This window comes from Ambystoma mexicanum, chromosome 8 (genome assembly GCF_040938575.1).
Source record: "Ambystoma mexicanum isolate Mex_15411 chromosome 8, UKY_AmexF1_1, whole genome shotgun sequence".
NCBI lineage: Eukaryota > Metazoa > Chordata > Amphibia > Caudata > Ambystomatidae > Ambystoma > Ambystoma mexicanum.
The window spans coordinates 118,176,766-118,197,459 of NC_090929.1; the positions used below are offsets into that span (position 1 = coordinate 118,176,766).

Genomic DNA, 20,694 nt, shown 5'->3' on the forward strand with positions numbered 1-20,694 from the left:
CTGCAGGGTTGTCCATGAAGAGTAGGGGGTGTGGAAAATAGGGTGATGCAGTAGCATAGAGTGCTAGGAAACAGGTTCTTCAGAAAGGAGATCTTTGAGGTTGGATTTAAATAGTGGTAGATTTGTAGTAGTACGGAGAGGGAGAGGAAAAACGTCCCAGATTTGGGGAGCGAGGAGAGAGAGAGGGAGAGCAGAAACAAGAGGGTAGCACAGGGGGCTTGAGTGGTGGCAAGTAGGTGAGTTGAAGATCTTAATGAGCGAGGAGGAGAGTGGGAAGTGAGATGTGCTGAAATGTAGGGTGGGGTGAGTGCATGGATAGTTTTGAAGACTTAGCCCTTTGTTTCATAGATATCGAGCCATTCTGGCAATGGGCAGAGGAGGTACAGGTAAAGTGAGAAATGCTAGTGTGTGGATGACCAGAGGTGAAAAAACAGAGGAGACTGGCACAATAGATAGATCAAAAAGGACGAAGGAAGAGATTAGCTGTTTAGCAGTATTGAAAGGAAGATGTTTTTTTTTTCTGATATGGAGGAGGTTGAGTCTGGATGCAGTTTCGAATTTGGGGATGAAGAGCGAGAAATTGTGTGGTGGGTCGAAGAGGACATCACGGTTATGACCGGAAGCAGAGTAAGGAAGGTAGTCTGGAGAGAAGAGGGGGAGGAAGGGATAGCCTGTTTGGCTGGGAAGTAGAAAGTTTGTTTTAGTGGAGTTGAGCATGAGCAAGTGAGGCGCCATACAATAGTTTGATGTCCGAGAAACAGTTTGACATTTTTGACAGCTTGTCAGCTAAGGAGTGAAAGGAGAAGATCTGAGTGTCGTCGGCGAAGAGTTGATGGGAGAAGCCGTAAGAGGATATCAGGGCACCAAGAGCTAAAGTATAGAGAGTGAAGAGAAGTGGACCAAAGACAGACCCTTGTGGAACTCCAACAGTAAAGGGGGTGAGTGAGGAGGTAAGGAGAGATAGATTCTAAGGTCTGAAATCATAGGGCATGAAAAAAGGACCGACGGCCAAGCACCCCACCCCATGAAGACCACAAAGTACTCATTCTACCTCCCAACACCACTGTCTCAACCGCATGAGGTTCCGCCCAAAGGATCCCAGTCCAGATGGTGAGCCTCTGTTTTCTTTCAAACCCCCCTACTTAATGTGGAATTCGAACATTCCTTTGCCCTCTTCACGTCAAGAGCCAACTGGTTTTATGCCTGCCGAAGTCGAGTGTAGTGTAGTTTGTCTTTCCAAGCTCTCTATGCCCGAAGCTGGGCCTGTTTCCTGGATTAGAACGATAGCTACTTATAGGTTGCAACTTGGGGGGAGGGGAACTGGGGGGCAGGGGGTCTTGCCTGCTCAGTAATTTGGCACCGGCTGCAGCAAGCTGTTGGGTGTCTAGCCATTTCTTCAGAGGATGGCACCAGGCTTCCTGATCAACTGGCAGGGGACAGAGACCGAGAGACTCGCCCAGGGCGGGTGGAAGGGTCACAGGTGAAGTGCCTTCACTTGCATATGTGTTACCCGGTTGGTTCAACTATGCCCTTTGTCCTTCCTAAGTCAATGGATGGTTCAAATTCAAAGTGCCTATGTCATGGCGAAGTAACTAAATTAGTGTACATTTCCGAACAGTTATTATTACAGTGCTACAAAGTGGCATAAATGGGCATGAAGCTCTATATCAGAAGATAACATTGAGTGCCCGGCAGTGTTTGCGAGGACTCGCCCAAGAGATGCGGATTGTGCCGAAGGGCTAGGTTTACAGCATGTCTATATGTGTCCATACTGTGCTGTGGGCTTTAAGTGCAACGAGTCAAAAGCGATTGTATATTGGTCTCCCGCGCCACTGGCGTTCCCCGTTTATATTGTGGCCCGCCACCTTGCTGCCCAGCTGGTATTTCCCCCCTCTGTTGTTAAGGCGCCTATATGGGCATGAATGATGACTTTTGCGGGGCCAGTGTGAATATTAATAGATTGCGGAGTTCTTGAACTGTCCAAGTTGAATGTACAGCATCATAAGAATGGCAGAATGATTCAAGGACCGGCAGCGGGCACTGCGAACGCTCATTTCGAGCTAAAGACTTGGTAGAGTCTCTCCCAGGGGTTATTCACCCAAGAACAGGTCATTGGGCTGTGTTTGTGCTGGTGGAGAGATTCCCAACCCCCTTTGTTTCTCATTTCTGGTAGTAGGTGTAAGCAGCCTTACGTTTTCCCGATGAAAAACCTCCAGTTGCTTGCTCAAAATCGCTTTCATATCCAGAAATCTTAAATAAATAAGACCTTGAACAAACCCCCCTCCGCCTGCCCCCCATCAGAACTGATATTCATATGTGTGATACTCGTTCATACAGAAGAACAGGTGGCTGGCCCCCGCCCTGCCTCTTTGGCTGTGATGCGCTCAGGTACTGTTATGTGGCATATACCTCTCCTTCAATCCGCAAGGAGCAGCTTTGCCATCTCTCTGTACTGGCACATCTAGTTGGCGTAACCAGGCACTGCTCATATTAGAAGCCCTCACCTCCAGCCCTAAATTATATCTTATCGCCTTCTTTTTTAATCCTTGTCTTTAAGTTTTGACCAAATTTATGGTGTGTCTCGGCCTAATCAGGCGCTTATCAGATGGAGGCGTTGGGGGCGGGGAGGGCATGATTTAGAGCCGCGTTGCTTCACACTCGGGGGGCGTGGGTGGGCAGCTGCACCGGCCAGGAACCCTCTCACGCTGGCCGCTAATGAACCCTTTTTTTAATGTTCTGATAGCGAGGCCGTATCTTGCTTTTTTAATGATCCTTTCGATGGACCATATATGCCTCCTACGGAAGAGCGTGTACACGGCATGCATGGGCCTGCCAACCCCCGGGCCAGCCTTCCTTTACTAGTGCAGCTGCCCGGGGTTCCCACTTGCCGTCCCAGGCCATCCATATGGGGCTTTCGTGTTTGAGTTGCTTTAATTATCTCGAAGTTGGAGATGGGCACATCACCTGTTACCTCTGCTTCTGATTACGAACTGGATCAGCGTGACCTGGATCGAGGCAAAATCAGCTTATGAGGTTCGGGAGGGAGGACCTTGTTCATTGGTTTAAAAAAAGCAATACATGCGGGCAGCGCAGGGCAGGATAGCTTTGCTAAGCCTAGGGTCTTTGCATGCTTGCTCTAACTCTGGTATTTTTTTTTTCATGTTTGGAATTTTTACCCAAAGTCCAGTTTTGTATGTGTGTGTTTAGGATTTATACTTTGTGCCTCTGCCATCTTGCTTCATTTCCATTCAGTCTGGAAGATTTGAATATTCTGTTAACAGCGCCACGATGCCTCAGGGCAGCTGGGCGCTTTATAAATCCAAATTAAATAAATAAATAAATCTGGAATAGGGTCTGGAGGGGGCAGAGAGGGGGAAATGCATCATCTCTTTGGGGTTGGGTTGATGCGCCCAGACTGGAAGTACGTGAGGCCGTGAGCTGTTCGTGCAGCTCTGTTTCTGGATGTTTTGTGTTGAGAGCATAGAGACGTTTCCTTCCAGAGAGCCTGGTGCCTGTAGTGGTAGGCTGCATTGGCCTGGACTGTGGTTGGACGAAGACTCGGAGTGTACAATGGGTAGGCAGCACCAGTCAGCAGCATGCTCCAAGCGGAGCCTGCCAGGATCCGAAAATGTTAGCTGCACCACGGCTTCAGCAGAATGAAGTTGTTGGCCCCTAAGGGTGGGAGGAAGGTCAGGTCCGTAGCAGGGTGAAGCGAGAAGTGGTCTGTTATGGTGGCAGCCATTTTGAATCAGCAAGGGGAGTTTTTAAGTTGGTGATAGTCGCTCAGTGTTGCTTTTAAGTGCTGGGTTTGCTTACATGCTTCTTAGTATAGCAATGTAGCAATGGGTGTACCACTTTGTGCAGCATTTTATTTTGTTGTGAATATTATTGTCTATGGCTTCCTTTTGTTGGTGTGGTTTAAGGCGGCAGACATGATGGCCTGGCAGCGTCTTCATTAAAACAGCTCCACACTGCTCTGAAGCCACCGTGGCTACATTATGAGACGGCTTGGCAAGGCCAAACGCTAGTGTAGAAGCCTTCGCAAGAGAAAATAAGTCTTACCGTTTGAATTAATTTGCAGAACCAGACCTATTGGCCTTTTCAATCCTGATTTCGGTTGGTTTTCCCTCTTAGTGTGGCCATTGTTTATTTTTTTTTAAGACATCTTTACTATGTACTGTTTTATGTGCTCGAAAGTGAGGGCGTTACCTCACTTGTTAAGCCGCTGTAAAGATTAAACACAAATTAGAGGTTTCATGTTTGTGACTTAAAGTGAGGATTTAAACATCCCAGCGGCTCTAAATAGAGCTTGCCGTGTGGTTGAAGTTTAATAGCCTGTGCACAGCGTAGGATACCTTCAGTTGAAATAGTCCACATCACCTTCAGAAAAGATCCCCATACAAGATCCTGCAGCAAAACCTTGGATGAATAGCTGCATCAGAGCCCATGTTTGCAAGCAGAAGTGCAGTATATTGGGACCTGTGCCTGTGTGGAGTGGCATGCTGTATACACTGTTCTGTGACAGGGCCCATGTTTGCAAGCAGAAGTGCAGTATATTGGGACCTGTGCCTGTGTGGAGTGGCATCCTGTACACACTGTTCTGTGACTGCACCAGGGCCCATGTTTGCATGCAGAAGTGCAGTATATTGGGACCTGTGCCTGTGTGGAGTGGCATGCTGTATACACTGTTCTGTGACAGGGCCCATGTTTGCAAGCAGAAGTGCAGTATATTGGGACCTGTGCCTGTGTTGAGTGGCATGCTGTACACACTGTCTGTGACTGCAGCAGGGCCCATGTTTGCAAGCAGAAGTGCAGTATATTGGGACCTGTGCATGTCTGGAGTGGCATGCTGTACCCAGTTCTGTGACTGCACCGTGGCCCATGTTTGCAGGCAGAATTGCAGTATATTGGGATCTGTGCGGTGTGGCATGCTGTACAAACTGCTCTGTGACTGCGCCGGGCCCATGTTTGCAGGCAGAAGTGCAGTATATTGGGACCTGTGCCTGTGGACCGGGACTCATGTTTGCAGGCAGAAGTGCAGTATATTGGGGCCTGTACCTGCGTGGAGTCACTGGAGTGGCATGCTGTACCCAGTTTGTGCCTGCGTGCAGAAGCATTCTGTGCCCGGACCAGTGACTGAATTCAGAAGCATACTAGCCTCTTGCTTGTATCCCGAATCATGCCAGCAACATACTGTTTTGGAAACTGGCTGGATGCAGGGCATGCTGTACTCAGTTCTGTGACTGCACCGGGGCCCATGTTTGCAAGCAGAAGTATGCATTAAAGCCAGTCATGGGTGCCAACTTTTGATTGTCCCTATGGGGGCAGAAATTCCCACAGCAGGCGAAGTGAGGGAGCCATACCAAGCCCTAGGTTGAAACAATGTGTAGGAGCACATTTTGCAGCAAGAATTTGAAAAAATCCTTTGGATTTACAGGCAGGTCTGCGCATGCTGTTCCGGGGTCATGGGCCTGCAGGCAGCCGCGTGCTGCGCCAGGATCATGGGCCTGCAGGCAGCCGCATGCTGCGCCGGGATCATTGGCCTGCAGGCAGCCGCATGCTGCGCCGGGATCATGGGCCTGCAGGCAGCCGCATGCTGCGCCGGGATCATGGGCCTGCAGGCAGCCGCATGCTGCTCCGGGGTCATGGGCCTGCAGGCAGCCGGATGCTGCTCCGGGGTCATGGGCCTGCAGGCAGCCGCATGCTGCTCCGGGGTCATGGGCCTGCAGGCAGCTGCGTGCTGCTCCGGGGTCATGGGCCTGGAGGCAGCCGCATGCTGCTCCGGGGTCATGGGCCTGCAGGCAGCCTTATGCTCCGCCAGCTCATGGGCATGCAGGCAGCCGCATGCTGCTCCGGGGTCATGGGCCTGGAGGCAGCCGCATGCTGCTCCGGGGTCATGGGCCTGCATCCTGTTCTCCGGCCTGTGCATGCAGAAGTCTGGTATCTGTTCGTTTATGACCGCTAGGAGGCGAGTCTCACAATCTGTAATTAGTACCCATCGAGGGGCGGGGCTTTGCCTGCCACACTGTCCCTGTGCTAAACTCCAGTGCTGCGAAGTTGCTGCATCTGTGGCTGCTTTATAAACATTTCAATAAATAACCAACTATGTAAAAAATAAAAAAAATAAAAAAGGTTTTACCGCCTGAACTCTGCTCGGGTCATTCAGGATATCAAAGCCAAGGCTAGGAATAGTTCAACCCCCCCCCCTGCGGATTGTGGAGGAGTGTGAGGAGAAATACTGTCCCGAGTCACAGAGAGCAGCTTTGTTTGGGGGAAAGGGAGGCAAACATGCTGGGTGCAGACGAGCACATCAGAGTGGCGAGTGGTCAGCAACCGCTTCCCAGCTTGAAGTCATTAGAATTTGTGGAGGACGGGCTCTGCGCAGTTTTCATTAAAATGCCTTCCGCGTGCAGGCCCGCACCTGCGCTGCCCCTCATGCCAGCAGCAGAGCCCGGAATGTCTGCTCGAGAAAGCGGACACGAGTTTTCAACACCCGCAATATTACTCGCCTTTAAAAAAAAAATAGAGAACCTCAAAGCTATTTTGTCAACTTTGATACTAAATTCAACTTGTTTTACATCTAAGGTTTCTTGTTATATGCACAATGAGTGGATTTTGTTTTGGGCCTGCTGCCTGAACGGAGTCTGCACGTCTTTTGCTTGAAAATGTTGGCAATTGGAAATATGGAGTCACGTTATCACGCTTATCCATTGTGGTGATCATGATCCAATTTTTCAGATCTCCCGTGCATCTTTGGGTGTTTTTTCCCTTTCTGCCAGACCGCTCGATTCTGCATTTATTGCGCAAACCCTCATACCTTCTTCGTAGGGCTTTACTCCTTTGTTCAGTTCTCTTGGAGAGTGCTGGACACTTAGAACAGGTCTCGGTAAAACGGCAACCTCTGTGAGGTTCTTCTGGCACAGGTTTCTCTTTGAGCTTTTAACTTCCAGTCACTGAAGCTCAAGACTGTTGGGCTGGATTAACTCCTCTGTTATTAAGCCTGTGCAGGTGTTTTCCAGATCTTTGGTTTAAGATCTGCTGCAGAGCCTGCGCACCTGTCTCGTACATAGACTGCATTAGAAAAGTCAAGTATAAGAGCAAGCTGCCTCGAGCCATCCAAGGCAAAGGGGAGCCTTAACACGCGCTCTACTAATAGAGAAGGGAGGTCACGAGTCTGTACCGAGTTAGTAGGGGAAGGCTGTTCTCGGGCAACAGGGCCTTCACCCCCATAGCGAGTTTTAGAGGCCACCGGTGAGCGTTATTTTTCAATGCAATGCTTGTGGGTGGACGTGTCTGGTCATCTCGGCCTAAAAATAGAGGGACTATATGTCGGGGCCCTAGGATTGAGCGAGCCAATCTTAAATATGGCTCTTGCTAAGATGGGGAACTACTGAAGTTAGCCTCCAAGAACCGAGCTGGGTTCTTTTCCTCACTCCTGCTGCCCCATCTGCTAAGTGCCAGTGGACTGCATCTTCACTGTGACCCTTTAGTCCCATCACATTCCTCATTCTTTGTTTGCTTTTTAATGCCCTTTCTTAAGTGCGATGGTAGAAGGAAACGAGAAGGGACGAACCAACTGGGCCGCAACACCTTGAAGACCCAAGGATTCCTGAAGAAAATCATACATTTTCCTTCAATAAGTTAACCTTAGTGGCCCAAGCCCCCGGAAGCAAATCACACATTTTGAATGCTTTACGTTCTAGCCAGTTCTCCTGCATTGAACCACTGACGGGTTCAGGATACTGTGCCTGAAATGTTTCTCACCTTCCGTAGATCATGAGTATCAGCCGCTCATGAGTGGTAGGCCAGGCCTTAGACTCAGTGAGGTTCATAAGCGGGGTCATGAAGATTTAGGGAAGTGGCGAGGGTGGGATGCTGTGCAGCATAGTAGGGGCCACTGCAGGAGACCAGCCATTGACCTATCCTTGAGAAGCAAATAGGACTGCTAGAGAGCACTACGGCTTTCTCTTGCAATCTCAGAACGTTAGTACATAACAATTGAAAAGTTCCCTCCCAATAGTGCTGATTCCGTGCCTTGCCGTAGTCTAAATTGGCACTGGACAGGGTGACGCAGCCTGTTAGTGTGTAAGGACGACTGGAGTTGAGAGCCAGCAATATTTTCAGTTATTTCTGCCGTTTGTCATCAACACTCTAACCAGTCACTGGATTCAGTAACACCCTCACCCCGGAAGACACCAGCAAACCTGGTAATCAGAACAAACTGCACTAGAGAGGGAATTTCTCTCTTGGAGAACCAACACTCCAAACAAACCCCCGGCATAGGTATGGTCAGCTGAGCGGGCTTTGGAAGATAATGGAACCGGGATCCCACACCAATCCACACACACTTTCACATACTGTTATGCCCATTCTCGCCTCTAAACCAACAAACAATAGAATGCATCTATACCCCTCAACCGATACATACACACCTCCATGAACACCTCAATAGTCTTTAGAACACAGCTATACCCCATGAAAATCGTCCTAGCTGCACCCATAATCTCATACACAAACTCCAGAAAGCCAGAATACAGACTCCAAGGTCAACGCCTTGCTGAACACATTCTACCGATCTCACACAACCACCGCTCCGCACCTAGCTTTAGAATGTAGCTACTCGACGCCCAAACCGCTGCACACATATTTTAGTGCACCCAAACACTATATACTACCCTGCTCTCTCCACTGACCTGGAGTACGGTTGCCAAGGGCGTTCAAGCCACAGCATCTTGAGATCATACCAATGGTATATAAGGCGCTATAGAAATGCACAATAACATAACATTTTGGCCAGGGCCTCCTGGATGGTAATGAGCAGAAAGTTGTTTCTTTAATTGGGTTACAGACTTTCTACCAGGAAGGGATACAATCAGTGGCAGGTTTTCTGTTTTAAGTCCAGAGAAAAAAGGAATATTTGGTTCCTCGACAAAATCACTGTGAACCATTGGTGAGACTGTTTTATGAGAAATGCAGAGTGATATAGCTTAAGGCCAGGGAATCTAACACCTCCCATTTCAAAAGGTGCTTTAAGTTTAGTTAGCGCAATTCTTTTGCTTTTTCCAACTCCCCAAAGAAAATTTAGTAGTATGGAGTAAATTAATTTGAAAAAGGACAGGGATAGTGGAACGGAGAGAAGCTGAACATAATATAGAACTATGGGAGTTAGCATCATTTTAATTGTATCTAGACGCCCCCACCAGGAAAGGTACAGTGGGGACCATTTGGATGTAAGATCCTTAAGAGTGTCCAGTAACGTTTTAGTCTTGAGTTTGATAGTTTCTTGGATTGTAGGGGCAAAACAAAGTCCTAAATATTTAATGGAGCCACTGCACCATTTGAGGCCGAAAATGTCCGTCATGCTTGAGGCAGTAGGGATTTAAGGGCATAATTTCTGATTTTTGTCTGTTAAGCTTATAACCTGATACATGACCAAACTGAGATAGAGCATCTAAGAGGTTAGGTACATGAAGTTTGGGGGTTTTGATTAAGATAAGAATATTGCCAGCATATGCATCAATTTTGGTAATTGAGGCGCCTACTTGAATCCCCGGGATATTTTTGTTTGATCTTATTAGTTCCAGTAACGGTTCCAGTGAAAGAATATATAATAATGGTGAGAAGGGGCAGCCCTGCCGCGTGCCTCTGAATAAGGGAAAGAATGAGGATGTTTGTCCATTTAAATAGATAGCAGATTTAGGGGCTGAATAAAGAAGTTTAACTAGTGAGATACATTTTTCGCCGTGCCAGCGTAGGGTCTGGAACATAAATTTCCAATCTATACGATCAAAAGCTTTTTCTGTGTCCAATGCGATGGCAGCATAGCCTTGTCTGTCTTTTTTTTTTCTTTAGCTTCTAGGTTAATGGCATTAAGTAGAAGTCTAGCGTCGGAGGATATGTTAAGTTCTTTAACATAGCCAGTTTGATCCGCTTTAACCAGATCTGGGAGTAAGGATTCAATTCTATTAGCAAGTATTTTAGCAAAAATGTTACTTTCGAATTTGCTGATGCCCCTACCTGGTGTACATTAGAGAAACACATAGTTCATCCACACAATATTACTGATTTTATATATATATATATATATATATATATATATATATATATATATATATATATATATATATATATATATACATACTTCAAAGAACATCTCGGAACCTATTAAAACATCTGTTTTAGCCCTACAAACCTTTTTCTTCCCCCATACCAAAACTCCCAATAAATACCTTTCCCCTTTACTATGGCATAATAAGAATATAGTAATTAATAAAAAGATCCTTAATTGCAAAGCATGGATTAAAAAAGGAATCGGATTCATTCAACACATTATAGATGGTCCTTCTATTCTCTCCTTCCAGCAACTCTCTACCATATGTACCATACCCATGACTGACTTTCAGTTTTACAATAAATTAATCAACTCCTGTCTTGATGCACTAGGTCACTTTTCCTATGAGATTCTTTCTCCAGACGCCCTTAGACTACTACAACTAACCAGACTGGTGAGGTTAGAGCCTCAAAAATGTATACTATGCTAACCTCAACATTTAATGTTTGAAGATCACATATGGATCCGCCCGTTTTCTAAAATTAAACAATTATCGGTCTCTGCTAACATTACACAACACTATTACTACTTTATTCATAGAGCATTCATTACTCCGGCTAAATTAGATAAGGCTAACCCGAATTACGATGCTAAATGTTGGTCATGTGGCTTATCTCCCGCTACTTATATGCATATGTTCTTTGAATGTTCATATATTGTCAAATTTTGGTATGATATCTGGAAGTTCATTAAGCGTATCTTCTCTGTAGATGTCCCGTTTTCTCCTGTGAGTATATTTTTAGGAAGTATGTCCATTACAACATAGATTCCACCTGACTCTGCCAGATTATACGATTTATTCATCTGCATAGCCTTAAAATGTATCACAGCGAACTGGAAAGACTTTAGATCGCGCTCTACTAGAGCATGGTGGAAGGCTTCATGTCAAATTCATAAAGTGGAAATGTGCATGGCTAATAATCAAAATACAGTTCCTAAATACAATGCTAAATGGTACTACTTCAGCTCTTATCGTAACTGTTTCAATACAACTGCTCATGGCTCTTGAATATATATTCTTATGCTCACTTTACTAACCTGTTGGCTATATTTATATTCAAATGCCTTGTTTTATATTATTACAGAAATGGAAAAAACAGTTTTATGAAATTATCTATTATACCCATCTCCCCCCCCCCCCTTTACCCTGCTCCCATCTGTTTCTGGTATGTCTCCTGTCGGTCTGCCTGATTGTCTCCCCATATCTCTATTCTTATCTTCATATCAGTTACTCTTTACAGATATGTTTTATAATAATCCAGGTTTAATCAGCACTACCTCCATTATCTATTCTATTCCTGTTCAATTTAATACAACAAACTAATTCAATTAATGAATGTCTTGGATAATGATTATATGCTTCCTTGTTAAGATTGTTAACTCTGTTCATCCTTTATGGTTACCTGTTCCACTCAGTCTGTAACGTGCTAACACATGTATCATTATCTGTATCTTGCACAATAAAAAAAAATCATTAAAAGAAAAAATCAATGTTTGCAAAAGCCAAATCCCAAAGCCAAATCCCTTGCCAAAGCTCTTCACGACCTGGGATTCCTGCAACGAGTCATGAACCCCACTCACGCCAAAGGCCAGATCCTAGATTGGGTAGCCGACCACAACTGTTTAGCAGACATCAGCTCCAGCACCCTTTGCCCTTGGACCGACCACCATCTCATTCACTCACATGCAAACTAATCCGCACAGCCAAACCATTTCTTTCGGATAACAGCTGCCTTACGCTTGCTAGAGCCCTCATATTGTCCTGTCTTGACTACTGCAACGCCCTCTACCTGGGATCATCGAAGGCCACTACCAGTAAGATACAAATTCTCCAGAACAACGCTCTTAGAGCAGCTCTGGGCATCTCTAGAAGAGAACACATAACAGGACTCAGCCAACAGAACAAATGGCTCTCTACTAATGACAAAATCCTCTTAAAAACGGCATCACTCACCCATAAAGCGATCAATAATGCTGCCCTAACCTGCCTAGTCAATAGATTTCACAGACAATCTTCCTTAAGACCCGTAAGAACGGCATACAAAGACTGCCTAACCGTTTCCATCTACAAACGTGCCACCATAGGGGGAAATAGCTTCCCGGTAAAAGCTGCCAAGTTGTGGAACTCCTTGCCTGCAAACATCAGAATGGACCTGCCTTACCAAAACTTCCGCTCCAAGGTAGTTTCATGGATGCAATCAGAGGCCCACTAGGACATATAAATGCCGCAATACCTGCACACAGCTTAACCATATGTGCCTACATGTCTACTTGTATATAATGCTTGGCTCGTTACCTCACTGCTGCTTTGTATATAACTTTGGTTTACTTTATTGTCCCACGTTTATGTATATGTTATGATGATTGTAACTAAGCCTAGAAAATTCTTGTAAATGCTGCGCCCTGATACCTCCGGGTACCCTCGCGCATTATAAATAATAAAAACAAACAAACACTTCACCATCCCCAACCCCAACAAAACCATTAAACCTAAAACTCCATCTCCTCCAGCACTAGCCAGGAGCGCACGCAACCCTACTAAAGAAAATCTCCTACCATTTCCAGATGTCCCAGCCCTCAAGCCGGCATTCTCCAATGACCCCTCGGTTCTAGTAGAACTATACAATCTATCCAACGCTCAAAAAAGCAGTCGATTTCATTGCCCCACTAGAGAGGAAGAAAGCAAAAGGAAAGCAACATGCCAATTCTTGGTACACTGAAGAACTGAAAGAATTACGCACTCTAAAGTAAGGAAGGCATGTTAGCAAACAGTAAGACATACACAAGTGATCGCAGTTCAAGGATGTTTATTGAACTTCAATTGGGTTTGAAAAACACCTACCTAAACCTAAAGATGGGAGCAAGCTACCATCATCAAATAATAGTAACGCAGTCCTAGTGGTGTCTTGTCAAAATAAAAGGGCCTTTACTAATAAACCTATTGCCAATCTTTACTTCTAAATACAAATAGTGTGGAAACAATGTAATGCCAAAGAAACATGTTCAAGAAATGATATGTCAGGATATTGAAGCCATTGGTTTCCCTTCCCCACGTTTTCAGCACGGGACATCGTGGCACACTCGAGCTAAGCACTCTTTGGCTTCTGCAGCACGAGGATGCAGTTCAAAACTTCAAAATCATGGCCTTCTATGTCAAAGTCTCTTTACCATTCAAAGTCTCTCTTCCAGAGGGCCTGATGCAATACGTCAAACAACAAAGTTCCTTTCTCCTCAGGGTTTCACATGTACACATTTTCAGATGATTTTGGGTTCAACCCGGATCCCCTCGGTCGGGCTCAGACCCACTTTCTCATGATTTCACAAATACAAATTCTCTGGCGATTTTCCCTTCACCCCGGATCCCCCTCCGCTGGGCTCAAACACACTTTAACACAAAGCTTTCAATTGATCTCCCTATGCCGGTTTCGGACCAACTTTGTCAACCTTACCACAAATGTTCTTTACTGTATCTACATCGAAGACATTTGATTGTGCTGGTGGGTTCACCCTCCACCCTGAGTAAACAGGGCTCTCAATACTCCTCCTTCACCATTGACAACATTCCCATTTCCATCTCGCCATCCATCAAAACCCTAGGTGTCTTCTTAGAACCTGATGTGACCATGAACAGGTAGGTTAATGCCATAGCCTCCATGTCAGCCTACCACTCCAATAAACGCAGTCCGACCCTTCCTTTCCCAACAAAATTGACTAACTATCGCCAGGGCCATCATTGGATCAAGGCTCGACTACTGCAATGCCCTATTCATAGGCACCTCTGCCAAGAATGTGGCCAAACTCCAAATTGTTCAAAACAACGCGCTCAGAGCTGCCACAGGTCTCTCGCATAAAGAACACATCTCCAAACTCAGGAGACAGGTCCATTGGCTTCCAGTTAAGCAAAGGATCATCTTCAAAGGCGTAGCTCTGACTCACAAGTGTCTCCACGACCTCGCTCCTCCCTATCTAGCACAGAGAATCACCAAACCCTCTACCTACAAACCATCCATATCTCCGTACTCTAACCTGCTATCCATCCCTAGAACAACCAAAGCCTGTGCAGGCGGCTCTAGTTTCCCTTCAGTCGCACCCACTCTATGGAATGCCCTCCCACATACACCTCAGGCTCATTGACTCTCACTCAGCGTTTCACAAAGCAGTCAAAAAGAACCACTTTGTATCTTGTGATATAACATATTATGTTCTAAAACATGTGACCTTGTAATATGAACAAGTTCTCTCATGGGCGGCTTCATTGTAAACCCTCAAGTAAGCCTCCTTTAGCTCTGTTACAGCGCCTCGATGCCTGCGGGCTGCTAGCGCGCTCTACAAATCCAAATAAATAAAATTAAATTGTGCGCAGGGTTTTGCTTGACCCGTTGCAGGACCACTTTGATTCACAATTCTCTACATTCACTTTTCAGCTGAATACCTTAAAGATGCCTTTGATTGAGCACCCACCTTGTTCCGGGCCACTCTGTCAAAGATAGTATATCGTTGTTTCAAAGTTCAATCACTCATTATCAGTTCAAGTTAACGTGCGTCTTTTATCACACTTATTCCAAACAGTTGACCTGGGTTGCCCAGCCCTTAAATTGCGATACACTGGAGATGGATGGGGATGCAGATTTTATTCATACATCGATAATCAAAACGACTCGGGAAGTTTGGCAAAAGGGAAGTCAGTTTCATTAACAAGTATATAAAACTGGGAGTACAACGAACATCAGCATTCGTCCGGTCCTCTTACTCAACTTACTTTGGTAGAAACTGAGGTTATATTGCATAAAATTGTCATCAGTGACGTGTTGACCTGCGTCATTACCTATGTGGCAAACTACAAAAACCTATGGAGGAAAGTGATAGGCTCCAAGTGGATATCTAAGTATAAGTTCCATATTAGTATAGAACCGTGAAGGAGAGTGATAGGGTGTTTAACATCAGGTGGGGCAAATAAGCCCTCCCCTCAAAAGGGCCACTATGAATGTCGCTAAATACATGACGTTCCATTGGCTACACAAACTAAAGGACCCTTAATTACGCAGTCCTGTATAATTGGTTGGCTTGTAACCGCTGTCAGTACTGTCCACCTATGTCTAGCGGCACGCAGACTGAACATCCAGGTGCTAGTGGGCTCATCTAGAAACTAGCTTCCCACCAATTAATATATCAATCCATTATCACCTCAATGGTCCAGTGTCAATTAGTGCTTTGAAGTTTGGCCTTGAGTTTGTACTGTGCTCTGAGAATTTTTAAGGAGTGAAGGCACAGCCTGCCCTCGTGCGTAGGTGTGACCACCTCGATCGTCCAATTTCTTCCTTCCACATGACTGGACACCATGAAATTGAGCCTTCTCGTGTATTTAATATTATTTTTTAATAGTCCTCTGACGTCTTTTGTTTTGCTCAAGCCTTCTGAACAGGAGTCTGTTCTTTCACACAATTTGTATCCAATTTCAGCCAATTCCTGTTTGATAAGACTTTGGCTTCTTGGCTCATCCAACTCATTCTGCTGAGATTCATTTGTAATTAAAATTGCTTTTAACAGCGACACACTGAAGTGAGGCCTTCTTGTTCATGTTCAGCACTGCTTTATAATACGTAGTAGAAACATCCATCTTTTATTTGTCCATATGTGTGTGTGTGTGTGTGTGTGTGTATATATATGTGTATATATATATGCTTGCCATAATCTATTTACTATAAAGCTTGAAGCTATCTTTGAAGATTACTTTGCTGCTTGGGTTTATGTTGCATCTGTACACGTATAAACTAGCTTAATGTCTTTTTCTGTGGCATAAGCTTCTTCACCTTGATCCCAATGTCACAGGTGCAGCAGTTATTGAGATTCCGGTGGGTACCTGTGCAATAGCGATGGCAAGGCAAGAAAGCTATTGCTATTTCTATCTGTCTAAAAAAACAGAAAACATTATGTGCCAGGAAGATAGCTCAGAGTTCAGCTCACGCCAATTGCATTTCTGTTCCAATCGTGGTAGGGCAGACTGTGGTAGACTGTATTCCAAGTTGATTGAGTTCCATTGACATGGATAATGAGAACACAGCCTTCTACAGCACTTCGATACTGCAGGAATCTTTTATAAAGTGCTGCTTAAAACTACGATTATTGATGATATACACTTTATTGGACTGCATTATGTCAGCTTCTGACACATATACTAAGGTAATGGCACGATAGAACCTCAGAATGGGAAATCAAAATGACCCATACCGCTTAGAGTTACTTTAAAATTCTTGGTGTTTTTATGCTTTTGTAATTGGAGCCTTTCTCTTCTGTTTTTCGTTCTGTCCTTTCTCTCAACAGGCACCTTGTAGTGGCATCACATTTCATGTAATTGTAATTGTTCTTTTATAACGTGCTTAATACCAAGAGGTTTCTAGGCGCGCACCGGGGATCGAACCAAACCTGTGTTGCTCCGTGTCGTCTTGCTTCCAAGGCGAGCACGTTGCCCCTGAGCTATCCTCCCGAGACTATCTAAGCTCCGCTAGCTCAGTGAGATAAGGGATTGTTGCCAAAATCAGATTACAACAGGCAGACCTCAAGGTGGAAGCCTGGTGGCTGATCCTACCTTCCATTCTTACTAAGATGTTGCTCTGAGTCCCACTTCCTAACCGCGCTAAGAAGTGACCGGGGCTAGAGAAAAACCAAGTTCCCATCATTATAGTAGTGTGAAACTCTGCTTGATTAGCTCTGGTATTATATAAGGGTTCATCAATTGATTAGCCAGGAATCACAGGGAGGCTGCGTGCTGGAGTGTACCGCTATTATTGGGCAATATGTATGTCTCATGTTCTCTCTCGGAGAAGGAGATTTTCTACCCTAGGGGCGGAGTTTTGTGCACTAATTAGTTGCTCCCAGAAAGGACCACGTTGTCATGCCGAATTGTCTTTATTTTAGAAAATGGAAAACCACAGTTGATCAATTGCCTTATATTAGTTGGGGCTAGTATATAGCGAAGCAAGAACTACATTCTGAGATTAGTGTTTGACAAGCGCAATCAAGATATAGGAGACAGCGGCTCAAATATAGGCGATTCTTAAAAGAAGTGCAGCTGAAGGGGGCATAGCATAGTCACACAATCATTCCTCCAGCAATTGCTGGTCCAATCTTGGCTGTGTGAAGGGTGACCTCTAACCTATGAATATTCCTTTCAGATTTAGTGAGGAGGGCATGGAGGTGATGGAACGCTTGATCTACGTCTTTCGGAAATTTCACCAGTTGAAAGTCAGCAATGAAGAGTATGCGTGCATGAAAGCAATTAATTTCCTCAACCAAGGTAAGTCTCTACTGCTCCTACGGTAATACCAGTGTGGTCTTTCACATTAGTTATGGGACTCGAGAGCTCAGGGATGGGGGACAATAGGTGGAGCACAAGAAGAAAACACGTTTGCAATTTGCCTTAGCCTATTTCAATTGAATTACAAATCCCTTTCAAGGGACGGTAGTTCAACTCATTGTGAGAACATTGAGGGAGCCGAATGCTAGCACTTCCTAAAGATGGAAATAATTTCAATATTCACTGATTGGATGTTTTACAATTCTTACTGAATATTTGAGAAACCCATCCGATTGCACATTGTGAATTTGTTCTTGCTGCCTTTATGTTTATGATATGATATATGATAGGTTATTTATAACGCGCTTAATACCCAGAGGTTTCTAAGCACCGACACGTCATCTTGCTTACAAGGCAAGCATGTTGCCCCTAAGCTATCCTCCCTGGATATTCCCATTGTACAGAAAGAGCACTGCCTGCTGGATTGGGGATCTGTGCCAAAGTTTAAGTGAGGCATACAAGTGTTAGGGTGGCCTTCCCTTGTGCCCTTTATCCTGATCCGTGGTTTTCTGATATTCTTCTCATTATTATTAGAAGGGTCACTTGTAAGTTTAATCAGCAAGATTTGGCTGACCAGGCTTGGCAGCAGTTTGAGGCGAGATCTGATGGGCGCCGCAGCCATGTAAGCAAGGACACGCCTCTGGGAGAGCCTTCTTCATAATCATCCCTGTCCCAGTTTGCTCCAAGTGGTCATGATTTCAACCATCATTTTCCGGCACTTGGGCAATCTCCACCTTGAGGAGGGATGGCAGTGTCTCCCCTGTCCCTTCACTACAGTCTCCCTCATCGGAGACTGCCCTCTTTCTACAATGCCCTACCCTCCCAAATGAATCACTTCCTGCAGGAAGTCCCCTTTCTAGCTATTGCCTTCCAAAACAAGATGCCCAAGTCCAAATGAGCAAAAACTGCATCCTGCAGGTCAAACGGGTCTACGTTCTCCCTTCGCAACTGCATATAATGTGTGGTTCGATGTCTGTGAAATGACCTTGCAATATCTGCAGATTAACGCTGTGTCCAAGAGAAACAAGACCTCCATTTTGCGAATTTAGACATTGATATTCTGTTAGAAGTTTGGGAAATGTGTGGTTTCGCTGAAATTCAGCTTTTCTGCAATAGCTTCAAGTGCTTTCATTTGATTACATTGATTTGTTTTGAGAGCCCGTGGACCCTTTGGCACTGCAGAGAAAAGTGCAAAAAAAGAAGTTAGGAACAGGTGGACCTGAAATGAAGCAAGAATAGACCAACAGAATAAAACCCATAGTAGCTGGTCTTAGGGTGCAACTAGACTGAGCAGCAGTCTAACCAAAGAATGCGGGACCCCAATTAGTCCATACGCTGGACTGGCCACAATATCGGTGTTTGACGGGCTCTGGTTTCTTTTAGTCCAAAGTAGATTGGAATTGCATAGGCCAGTGGTGGGGAAAAGTGGCATTTCCATACCATTATGAGCCACTAATTAGGAGGGGGTGCTGAAGTATGTCACCAAAAAAGCTCACAGACCGAATAAATTACTGAAGGATCAAAAAGGAGGTATTGCACATACTTCACCACTAAAACACTGGGCATCCTGAGCACCCTTGCTACCCTCCTGCCCAACCCCTCCCTCACTCCCTTAACTCCTATGGCTTCTCACCCTGATTCCTCTCGCATCTCCTCTGTCACACCTGAAGAAGTCACCAAAGTTGTCTGCTTCATGAGCATCTCTTCCAAACAGGTTTCCCCTTGCTTCTCCAGAACCATCGATGACAAAATTGGATCTCTTGCCCCTGTACTTGCTGATCTCTGCAACCAGTCTTTTGCCACTGGATCTTTCCCATCCTCCCTCAAGCACCCACTTGTGCGCCCCATCCTGAAAAAACCTTCAGCAGACCCTACCTGTCCAGCCAACTGCTGCCCCATTTCTATCCCCCTTCCTTGGAAACTGCTGAAGAAGCTGGCCTCCCCCCAACTTATCTTACACACTGAACTTGTTGGTGGTCTCCAGGACAATCAATCTGGATTCTGAGCATCCAAAGGCACTGCAACGGCTCTTCTGAACACCCGTGAAGAACTGCTCACTTCTCTGGAGTCTAACTCTCCAGCTGTCCTCATCCTACTCGATCTCTCCTCTGCCTTCGATACGTTTAACCATCCCATCCTCAAAAAACCGGTCCATGATACCCTCGGTATCTCAGAGCGGGCACTGGATTGGCTTACCTCCTTCCTAACTGACCATTTGTCTCAAGTCATTTTGGGTACCTTCTCCTCAAGTACTTCTCCACCTGTGGTGTCCCCCAGGGCTCAGACGTCTCCCCCTGGCTCTTCAACACTTACCTTGCTCAGCTAGCACTCCTCATATCCTCCTTTTCCGCCAACTTGCAGTGCTATGCTGATGAGACACAATTCTTTTTCCAACTTCTTGCTGACCCTCTTGCATCTTCCATTGTCCCCGACTGCCTAGCGGCCATCCATTCCTGGCGTACTTCCAACAATCTCTGCCTCAATGCCAGCAAGACTGAGATCATTCCCATTGGGACCCCTGCTCACTCTTTGTCCCCTCACTCTGGCCATCCTCCATGGGTTCTCCCCTGCTCCTTCTTCTGGAGCCAGAAACCTTGGAGTCCTCTCGACTCCCCTCTCTTTCCTCCCTCACACTCAGGACATTGACAAGAAGTCCCACTTTCAACTGTTTCTTCTCAAAGGAATTTTCCCTTTTCTCACTTTCCCCCAGGAGATCAATGTTACCCGAGCCCTGTTTATTTCTAAGCTTGACTACTACAATAGCCTTCTCCTGAATCTACCTTCTTCTACTTTACGACCCCTCCAGCTAATCCAGAATAGGGCAGCAAGACTTATCTTTTATCCTTAAGCCCAGGGACCGCATCGCTCCTGCCCTAAAAACTCGTCACTGGCTCCTGGTTGAAGCACAGATTAAATTCAAATCACTCTGCATCATCCACAAGGTTGTCTGGGGCCTGGGACCACGCTATCTGCAACTTTCTCTTACTAAATACTCTGCCTTTAGACCTCTGCGGCTCTCTGGCACCAACTCTCGGTGTGTGAAGCATTTCACTAAACATAGGGCCCGAGGCCAGTCTTTCTTCAGCTGGCTCCCTCTTATAAAACAGCCTCTGCTTCCTCTTCGTCTTGAGCAGGACTTCCTCAAATTCCAGAGGCTCTTCAAGACTTTCCCCTTCACCTCATCATTCCCTTCTTCCCTCCTCTGCTAATCTCACAGTCGCTGTGATTG

At 45.6% G+C, this 20,694-nt stretch overlaps 1 protein-coding gene across 2 annotated transcripts in view; it reads left to right on the forward strand.

Annotated features, from left to right (window-relative positions):
• The window catches only part of NR6A1 (nuclear receptor subfamily 6 group A member 1), a 1,456,199-nt gene that overhangs the window by 1,400,569 nt on the left and 34,936 nt on the right, over positions 1-20,694 (forward strand). For both annotated transcript variants that reach the window (XM_069609446.1, XM_069609447.1), the window contains one exon: positions 17,284-17,405. In XM_069609446.1, the coding sequence (XP_069465547.1) occupies positions 17,284-17,405 (122 nt within the window). The remainder of the gene's footprint in view (positions 1-17,283; positions 17,406-20,694) is intronic.